This window comes from Sciurus carolinensis, chromosome 2, assembly GCF_902686445.1.
Source record: "Sciurus carolinensis chromosome 2, mSciCar1.2, whole genome shotgun sequence".
In the NCBI taxonomy this organism is placed as follows: Eukaryota; Metazoa; Chordata; class Mammalia; order Rodentia; family Sciuridae; genus Sciurus; species Sciurus carolinensis.
In genome coordinates this window covers 122,032,199-122,043,081 of record NC_062214.1, presented here as the reverse complement: position 1 = coordinate 122,043,081, position 10,883 = coordinate 122,032,199, and the positions used below count along the sequence as shown (strand labels likewise).

General features: G+C 36.6%; 1 protein-coding gene across 1 annotated transcript; it reads right to left on the bottom strand.

Moving 5' to 3' along the window:
- Window positions 1-303: 303 nt before the first annotated feature.
- LOC124977829 (olfactory receptor 4N4C-like) lies at window positions 304-1,230 on the bottom strand. Its single transcript, XM_047541704.1, has one exon. It carries the CDS (start codon window positions 1,228-1,230, stop codon window positions 304-306), a length of 927 nt encoding a protein of 308 aa, XP_047397660.1.
- Between the last annotated feature and the right edge of the window lie 9,653 nt (window positions 1,231-10,883).

Genomic DNA, 10,883 nt, shown 5'->3' with positions numbered 1-10,883 from the left:
TTATACAATTAAAATATAATAAATTCTTTATTTTAGCTAAGAGACTTTAGTGATGTGACCCTTGCAGTCACATAAAATACACCTACATCTCTCATGTTTACTCTTTGTACTTTAATCACCCTGGGGTTTCTTTTATATCCTTTAAATATCCCAAGTTTATTCTCTCATTATGCATAACTCTGAGCCCCATGGCCTACAATAGAACCAGAGAAATGAGAGGTACACACTGAAAAACAATATTTGTTAAATATACAATTTAATTCTGGCTAGAATTCCCAGCTTGATTCCTTATTATAAAATCTATTAACAAAGTACATGCTGAATCAATAATTTTTTCATGGAAATTTTTACTTCCTGGTTTCGAAGTGTGTAAATCACAGGATTCATCACTGGAAAGATGACTGTGTGAAAAAAAGAAACCACTTTGTCAGCAGGTAAGGCCCTGAACGGCCGAGTATAGATGAAAATTGCTGGCCCAAACATAAGAAGTATAATAATGACGTGAGTGGTGCACGTGGACATGGCCTTGCTCTTCCCCTCAGAAGCTGACCTATGAATATGACAAAGGATGACAGCATAGGAGGCCAGAAGGCCCAGGAAGCACAGGAGGGTGAGCAGGCCACTATTGAAGACCATCAGGAGCTCCACCACAAAGGTGTCAGTGCAGGCCAGCTTGATGACCTGTGGCACATCACAGAAGAAGTTGTCCAGCTGGTTTGGTCCACAGAAGGGCAGGTGGAGGATGAGGGCCACCTGGATAATAGAGTGGATAAAGCCTCCAAGCCACAGAGCCAGCAACATCACATAGCAGGCTCTAGGGCTCATGACAGTTGAGTAGTGCAAAGGCCGGCAGATGGCCATGTAGCGGTCAAAGGCCATGACCACAAGAAGTAGCCCCTCCCCACCTCCAAGGAAGTGCAAGAAGAAGAGCTGGGTGATGCAGCCTCTGTAGGAGATCACCTTCCTCTCAGAGAGGAAGTCCGCCAGCATCCTGGGAGCTACAATGAAGGAGTAGGAGGCATCCAGGAAGGCCAAGTTGCCCAGGAAGAAGTAGAGAGGGGCTGTGAGCCCAGGGTCTGACCTTATGGTGAGGATGATGAGGAAGTTTCCAGGAAGGGTGATGAGGTAGAAAATCAGGATCAGCACAAAGACCAGAAGCTGAATCTCTCGAGATTGGGTCAGACCAAGGAGGATGAATTCAGTCACCACTGTCCCATTTTCTATCTCCATCAGCTCTCCCTATAGAACAACAGAGAACAGAGAGTTAATTCCTATCTCTTCCAACTAGATTTTAACTCTTCTTGAACCAAAAGCAGGAATTTTCCACATCTATGTAAAATACCCTCTCTGCATAACCTAAGGCATCTCTTCTACCTTAATGCAGCCATATTTCATAACTGCCAACACCCGGGCCCTATAGCCACAATCTATCTTCTGCTTCAATCCTGTGCTTCTATTTAACAGTTCTCTCATAGGAGACTCCGGGAGACCACTGCTTTGCATTTGTTACTGATTTCCAGGAAATATTTGAAAATATTTCTGATTGAGAAAATACTTAGCCCCCAATTATTGAGGTCTTCAGGTTTTTATTTGAATAGGGGATGGATAAGTAGTGACATCAAAGGGGAATGGCAAAAATGATATATATCTCAAGTGCACTATATTATGATGGCTTCACAGATCAATTTAATTTGCCATAACCTTTGAACTAGATAGCAGTTGGTGCACATTAATTACATGTAAATTATACCTTAGGAATGTTGAACTAAAAGGTTAAAGAAAACTCTATTTACCGGATGATATTTTCTTTTTCTCATAGAATATCAAGTCATTGACCTAGTCTAAATAAAAAGGCTCTTAGTCACTCTGAAGGGAAAAATATCTGAGTTTTAATCCAAATTGGGAATGTTTTCACTGCAGGGGATAAGCATAATAATCAACTGGAATGAAAACAGTATAGCAGAATTTCCATACATGTATTATTTTTTTCTTATTCTTTTAAGCTCTATTTTTGAAGGTTTTATAGTTTTCATAGACTCAAGGTATAATTGGATCTAAAATATACAAATAAATTATGTGAATTGCTAGTGCATGCTCCAAAGGGTTTCTAGTAGAGATGAAAAATTTTAAAACCAGAATCATGAGTCAGAGAAAAACACCAAGGTACATTAACTTTAACTGAGAGGAGAGTGCAAGAGGAAAAGGAGAAAAGGAAAAAGAAAAAAAAAAAAAAACTTTAAAAAACCAGTTAAGTCCCAAATTAAGAAATTAAGGAAAATACTTAACAATGGCATATCTTTTCAAAACATCAAAGATCTTCTCCTTTAATATATAATTCTAGTATTTCCACATTCAGTCAAAACCAAGAATTAGGAAGTACTTTATATCACTTAGGCACACACATATTCATGTGAAAACATGCACACCACCCCAACACAAAAGACACACATCATATCCCAAGGAAAAACAAAGCACAAATATTTACACATTAAACCATCAAAACCAACTTTTGTATTTTCTTTTCTTTTCTTTTTTTCACTTAGCTATTTATTGCCCATAATATTTGCCAAAAGGCACTTTTGTGCATAAAACCCACTATTAGAAAAGTAAATTAGAAATCCCTTTCTACTTATTTTAAAGTTGAGTTCATCTTCAACATTTTACGCACTCTTTTAAAAATTAAGGGTATGTTTAGATCATAGGAGAAACGTCTAAGTATCTCCAAGTTTAGGTGCTGCAGATTCTCCACTGTGCCTTGATTTATTCCCTGTCATTCGCCTGTATTCTCCTATCGACCCCCTGACATATGGAACTCGTTCCCATTAACATTTTGATTCCCTGTGTGTCCCTCTGTGAGTTTTCTATGCTCCTTTGTGGTACTTGCCGTTCTCACTGCATGCTCATCACAGATTCAGAGACTGAAGATGCATACTTACAAGGTGGACTTTGCTCTAGGGAAAATGAAGTAAGTCCCTGAAACAGAAAAGCACGGAAATCTCTGCAAAGGCAAGTTTTCTGTTCTAAATATATTAAGAGAGGAACCGCTGTCAGTGGATGTCTAAATAGACACCTGAATGTTTGCTATTATCTCTACATCATTGTGTCCATTCCGGCTGAGACAAAAATTCACAGACGCTGGTAACGCAGGAGCAGTGCCAGGGCACAGTGAGAGAGCGGAAGTCTATGCTCGGCTCTGCTCCTGCCTGGAGTCCAGGATGTTGACAGGAAGTTCATGGAGCAGGCATTTGAGGCCTCGATCCCCACCGCAGCTCAGGCACTAATTCTCCCACGTGTCTTCTTTATATTTTCTCATTGCTTCTTAAAATGTTTCTTTTATTATATTTAACTCCTTTCTCACTAAATATTTCTTTATTTTCTTGTTATATTTTTGTCTTTGAGTTGACTTCTTTTTCTCTTACCTTCTCCCTTTTCCTCTCCTACTTGTTCTCTGTTCCCCTTGCTGTTTCTCCACGTTCTATCTCACTTACATTCATTTTCTTTTGATTTCTCCATATTCCATTAGTTTGCAATATTCTTCACTCTTTCCTTTTCTCTACTCATCTCTCCATTACTGGGGTCTATGCTTGCTTTGCCGTTAATGCTAGAGACCTAACATTTCTATGACATTTCCAGTTTGGGGGCAAGTTCTTCCGCTTGCTTTGGATTTGAACTGCTTTCATTCCATTTACTCTATGAACTAAGTATTTAGTTCCTGTTTCAGTACTAGATCATTTTTCCTGGACAGAATCCTTCAAATGTACTCTAACCACTTTTTAATTTTTCCCATTCCCACAGATGTTTTGTAATTAATTTTAATAAAAATGAGACTTTTTACCTTTATGCTTGAAAGAAATTTCTCATGAAACCACCCTAACAGCAAAAAATACATTTAGAAAACTTTCCAAAATAAGAATGTGACAGCTATTAATATGTGCCACATGGTTTGTAACTCACTGGCAGATGGAATTGCTAGTTTCAGTGTGTTCTGAGAACTGCAGATATAGTTAAAGAACATCATCAATATTTGACTGATAACAATGTTGCCAATGACTCTACAAAGCACTACATAATTACATGGAATTATTAGCTCCTACAGTTCTTTAACCTCATGATTTCTAGGCAAAGTAATGCACATCATAGAAAAACCCCTAGTTTGGACATCTATCTCAGTTTAAGTTTTTAGTCCTGCATTTTTTAAACATAAGATATTGAAATGGTCCTCAATCTTCTTTAACCTGAACTTTTTCACATCTTATTGTATTGATTTGAGAGTTTAATAAAATAGGGATGATGCTAATAAATAGTATATGCATGTCTGATTCAACCACAAATAAGCCAGGAAAAATGTATATTTTAAGTATCTAAGAAACAAATATGTGATACCGATTATCTGTCCCTATCTTTGGATTGAATCCAGAGTAATGGTAACTATATGAATCTAAGAGAATACAAAACAAAATTTTACATAGGTTTCACTTCAACCAATTGTCAAAGTTCCAGATTAGCGTATGCTTTTGTAAAAGAACTTCTCATTCCAGCTGAGTATAAGGACCAGGTCAGAACTAGTCTTCTGCAAAATCATGAAGTTGATAAAGATGTTTTGGGCAACCCTCAGCCCAGCTTTTCTGGTCTGATTACAATTTCCATCCCCTCACTTGTTTCAGTTAATAGATGCAAATTTATGAGGATTTATTAACAATAACAAGGCAACTAATATTTTAATAAACACCATGTAATGCCAGTAAAGAAATTCTAAATATCATGAGAAACTAGGGTGATGTTATCAAGAACAGGTAAAAGATGCTGCTATATTTTTAAATTCAGATTTCGCATAGTCTATTTCTGCTATGATTTTTATCTGTGTTCCAAGATAGCTTATGTCCCACCTGAAGAGTATCTGTTTCCGTTTTTCCGTTTTGTTCCTTATAAACACAAAGAGTGATAAGAACATTTGCCTCTAACAATCCAACTGCACTCTCATACAGAAGACATCACCCACTTCTGCGAGAAGGGACATAGCTGATTGTTCCCACATTTGTTCTTAAATATCTCTTCTCAGAGAGGATCCTTGTACTCTTTGAAATACGCAACTAATTTGTGATGTGATGGAGAATGTGCCTTGGGAATTTGAAGGCTAATAAAGCTACAGAGGACTTTCAATGGGAATTGTTAGAATGCCAACAAGATAGAGTCAAAGAATGAGACAACAGATATGTTAGATGTAAGTACTCAAATATATGTGAGTTGAGGATCCACTCTGTCACTTAGTTCTAAAGTCAACATCCCATCAGTGACAGAAATTATGGAATGGCAAGAATATTTGTTAGGTCTGTGCATGCAGAAAGCCAAGACAGATTATTTCTTACATTACAATTAAAGAATGAAAACTTACACAATCGATAGTAACATGTTCATATAAAAAGAAAGGAAGTTATGTGGTCTAGTAGATAGTAAGTATGCTAGATTCAACATATTCCTGGTGACATGAGATAGGCAGAAAGAAAATAAATTTTGTTTATAAAAATTCCTCCAGCATAATCCTTCTTAGAGAAGAGAATTAGATTTTGTAAGACTAATTCCTTAAGGGAAATTCCTCTTAAATAGGTCCTATTGTGGTCTGACATTTGCTATTTTCGGTATTTCTCATTGTAGAGGTCTTTCACCTCTTTTGTTAGATTGATTCCCAAGTATTTTATTTTTGTTGAGGCTATTGTGAATGGGGTAGTTTTCCTAACTACCCCATTCACAATAACTTCTCTTTCTGAAGATTCATCACTTATGTATAAAAATGCATTAGATTTATGAGCATTGATCTTATAACCTGCTACTTTACTGAATTCACTTATGAATTCTAAAAGCTTTCTGGTGGAATTTCCTGGTTCCTCTAAATATATAATCATGTCATCAGCAAATAGGGATAGTTTGAGTTCTTCCCACTATCCCTATTTTTCCAGTGTTTTGAGCATGAAGGAATGCTGTATTTTATCAAATGCTTTTTCTACAGCTATCAAAATAATCATGTGATTCTTGACTTTAAGTCTGTTGATATGGTGAATTACATTTACTGATTTCCAGATGTTGAACCAACCTTGCATCCCTGGATAAAACCCACTTCATCGTGGTGCACTATCTTTTTAATATATTTTGTATGTGATTTGCTAAAATTTTGTTGAGAATTTTTGCATCAATGTTCATTAAGGATATTGGTCTGAAATTTTCTTTTCTCAATGTGTCTCAGTCTGGTTTAGGTATCAGGGTGATATTGGCTTCATAGAATGAGTTTGGGAGGGTTCCCTCCTCTTCTAGTTTATGGAATACTTTGAGGAAGTATTGGAATGAGCTCTTCTTTAAAGGTTTTGTAGAACTCGGCTGAGAACCCATCTGGTCCTGGACTTTTCTTTGTTGATAGGTTTTTGATGACTTCTTCTATTCCATTACTTGAAATTGATCTATTTAAGTTGTGTATGTCCTCCTGGTTCAGTTTAGGTAATTCATATGTCTCTAGAAACCTGTTGATGTCTTCGAGATTTTCTGTTTTGTTGGAGAATAGATTTTCAAAATAACTTCTAATTATGTTTTGTGTTTCAATCGTGTCTGTTGTGATATTTCCTTGTTCATTCTGAATTTTAGTAATCTGAGTTTTCTCTCTCCTTCTCTTTGTTAGTGTGACTAAGGGTTTATCAATTTTGTTTATTTTTTCAAAGAACCAACTATTTATTTTGACGATATTTCTATTGTTTCTTTTGTTTCTATTTCATTGATTTCAGCTCTGATTTTAACTATTTCCTGTCTTCTACTACTTTTGGTGTTGCTCTGTTCTTCTTTTTCTAGGGCTTTGAGCTGTAGTGCTAAGTTGTTTATTTGTTGATTTTTTCTTCTTTTATTGAATGTGCTCCATGAAATAAATTTTCCTCTAAGTACTGCTTTCATAGTGTCCCAGAGATTGTGATATGATATTTCTTTGTTCTTGTTTACTTCTAAATATTTTTTTTGTTTTCCTCCTGATGTCTTCTGTTATCTATTCATCATACAGTAGCATATTATTTAATCTCCAGGTGTTGGAGAAGTTTCTGTTTTTTATTCTGTCAATTATTTCTAATTTCAATCTATTATGATCTGATAGAATACAAGGTAGTATCTCTATCTTCTTGTATTTGCTAACATTAGCTTTATGGCATAAAATATGGTCTATTTTAGAGAAGGATCCATGTGCTGCTGAGAAGAAAGTGTACTCGCTTTTTGTTGGATGGTGTATTCTATATATGTCCATTAAGTCTAAATTATTGATTGTGTTATTTAGATCTATAGTTTCTTTGTTCAATTTTTGTTTGGAAGATCTGTCCAGTGGGGAGAGAGGTGTGTTAAAATTGCCTAGTATTAATGTGTTGTGGTCTATTTGATTTCTGGAATTGAGAAGGTTTTATTTGACTTACATGGATGAGCCACCATTTGGGGCATAGATATTTATGATTGTTATGTCCCGCTGATTTATGCTTCCCTTAAGCAGTATGAAATGTCCTTCTTTATCCCTTTTGACTAACTTTGGCTTAAAGTTCACATTATCTGATATGAGGATGGATACTCCAGTTTTTTTACTGAGTCCATGTGCATGGTATGTTTTTTCTCATCCTTTCACCTTTAGTCTGTGGGTATCTCTTTCTATGAGATGAGTCTTTTGAAGGCAGCATATTGTTGGATCTTTCTTTTTAATCCAATCTGCCTGTCTATGTCTTTTGATTGATGAGTTCAGGCCATTAACATTCAGGGTTATTATTGAGATATGATTTGTATTCCCCATCATTTGACTCATTTTTGTTTTTAACACCACTTGGTTTCTCCTTTATTTGGCTATTCCTTTAGGCTAATTCCTCCCTTTGCTGATTTACATCATTGTTTTTCATTTCTTCCTCATGGAATATTTTGCTGAGAATGTTCTGTAATGCTGACTTTCTTTTTGTAAATTCTTTTAGCTTTCTTTTATCATGGAAGAATTTCATTTATTGTCAAATATGAAGGTAAGTTTTGCTGGGTATAAGATTCTTGGTTGGCATTCCTTTTCTTTCAGGGCTCAAAAAATGTTGTTCCAGGCCCTTCTAGCTTTTAGGGTCTGGATTGAAAAATCTGTTGATGTCCATATTGGTTTCCCCCTGAATGTAATTTGATTCTTTTCTCTTACGGCCTTTAAAATTCTGTCTTTATTTTGTATGTTAGGTATTTTCATTATGTGCCTTGGTGTGGGTCTGTTGTAATTTTGTATATTTGGAGTCCTATAAGCCTCTTGTACTTGATTTTCCATTTCATTCTTCAGATTTGGAAAATTTTCTGATATTATTTCATTGAATAGGTTGTTCATTCCTTTGGTTTGTATCTCTGTGCATTCCTCAATCCCAATAATTCTTAAATTTGGCCTTTTCATGATATCCCATAATCCTCTTAGATTCTGTTCTTGACTTCTTACCATCTTTCTGTTTGGTCAACTTTGTTTTATAGATTAAATATTTTGTCTTCCATGTCTGAGGTTCTGTCTTCCAGGTGTTCTATCCTATTAGTTATGCTTTCTATGGAATTTTTAATTTGGTTTATTGTTTCCTTATTTCAAGGATTTCTGTTTGTTTGTTTGTTTGTTTTTTCGGTATCTCTAACTCTTTATTGAAATGATCCTTTGCTTCCCATATTTGCTCTTTTAACTGTTGATTGGTGCAATCATTCAATGCCTGCATTTGCTCTTTCATCTCATCATTCAATGCCTGCATTTGCTCTTTCATCTCCTCGTTTGCTTCCCTGATTGTTTTAATTATGTACATTTTGAACTCCCTTTGTGACATTTCTTCTGCCATGCTGTCATTCGATTTTATTGATATAGCATGTAGTTTTATTTGGGACATTTTCTTCCCTTTTTTTTCTCATATTGGTCAGGTATCAGTGGAACCCTGAGATATTGCAAATTTCCTCTATTGGCTTATAGTGTCCCTGTCGATTTCCAGTATATCACCTCCTAGCCTTCAGTAGCCTGAAGTCTTGGAGGAACTTGATAATGCAGTGCTGCAGAAGAAAGCTGCCGCTCTAGGCGTGGTGGCCTTTAGGTGGTGTATATTCCCTGCTAGTGGGCAGAGGTGCCTCCACTTGTTGACTGATGATCTGCCAAAGGGGAACTAGTCTGTGGGCTACAGCATGGCTGGTCTGGGCCTCTCTCCGGCCTGCCACCCAGGTCAGGGGAGCTTAGCTGTGCTCAGAAGCCTGTGGCTGGCCAGCCCTGCTCTGAGAAGCTGCCTGTGGTCTGGGCCCGTGCTAGGGCCAAGCCTCACCCAGTGGGAGGGACTCACCCAGCAGCTCTAAGTTTGTCCCAAGTCTCTCAATACCTCCTCTTCTTGAACCCTGAGTTCTGGAGCAACATGAGATACAGTCACCCTCTTCTGCCATCTTGGTCTCTCCTGAAATATTCCATTTTGAAGTACATTACAGTTTTTCTTGGCATCAAAGACTTTTTAAAATATGATTTTTCTTTCATAATTCTAGATATAATCAGGAACCTTACTATCTAATACCAAATTCTTTTTTTTTTTTTTTTTTTGTACTGAGGATTGAACCCTGGGCCACTTAACCACTGATCTACATCACCAGCCCTTTTTATTTTTATTTTTAGACAAGATCTCAGTAAGTTGCTGAGGCAGGCTTTGAACTTGTGATCCTCCTGCCTCAGCTTCCCAAGTCTCTAGAATTAAGGCAGGAGCCACAGTACCCAGCCTAATATCATATTCCTTAAAATGAAATTAGTCTGAGAATCTAAATCAATTTACAGTATTGAGCGTTGTTATTTCTGCTGGGAAAGATTTGTCAGAGTATTTTAGAAACTAAAACTTTGAATCAGACCGTATGGTAGTGTCAACACTGAAACATTGAACAAGACTAGAAAAGTCCTTGTTCCTGGTGGGAAGGGTTACAGACATAAGTAAACACTCCAGGGAGAATACATGCACTGTGATAAGTACTGTGATAAAATTTAAGAGCGATAATACTGAAAAGATATTGCAAAGTGACTCATCTTTCAGGTGAGCTGGCCCAACCTTGGCATTTCTGAGGAGGTAAGATTCATGAGGAGCTAAATGGCTGGAATATGCCAACTTTGTGAAGATCCAAAGGAAGAGCTGATAAAACTCCATGAAGCAGAAAGTGGCAGTGCATTAAAAGTAGAAAGAAGCAGTGTGGCAGGACAGGAGTGGGCAAATGGGTAAAAAGTATAAAGCAACATAGAGAGGGAGGGCCACGTATAGACCAAAGGGCAGTTTGTCATTATTTGTGAGATGTGATAAACAAGGGCATTCCTTTAGCTGACTTACATGTTTAAAATATTATTCTGGTAACCATGTGAAGAATAGGTTTTAGAAGTCAAAGAGTAGAGACAAGGAAACTGGTTAGGAAACCTTTGAATATCACAAATGGAAATGATGATAGTTTAGGTCAAGAGGTACAAGAAGAAATGGAGGAGAAAAATAAGCCAAAAATAAAATTTGGAGACTGTCAATGGGTCATATTGACAGAAGAGATATGCAAGTTTTAGAAATAAGAATAACTCAGGATATTTTTTACAGGAACATTATAGTTATACATAATATTGGGATTCATTTTGGTATAATTATACAAACATGCAATATAAGTTGCTCTAATTCAGTCCCCAGTACTTCCCCTTTCTCTCCACTCCTCCCTCCCCTGTGCCCTTTCCTCTCCTCTACTGGTCTTTCTTCTACTTATCTGTGGTATTTTTTAAATCAGTGTATTATAGATATCTATAAAGGTAAAATTCACTGTGTATATTCATATGTGCACATAGGATACTTTGGTCAGTTTTATTCCATCATTCTCCTTTTTCACATCCCTCCTCCCGT

What these genes read in the sequence shown, in the direction of transcription:
- LOC124977829 (XM_047541704.1), bottom strand. Translation starts at nt 1,230, where the DNA reads ATGGAGATAGAAAATGGGACAGTGGTGACTGAATTCATCCTCCTTGGT.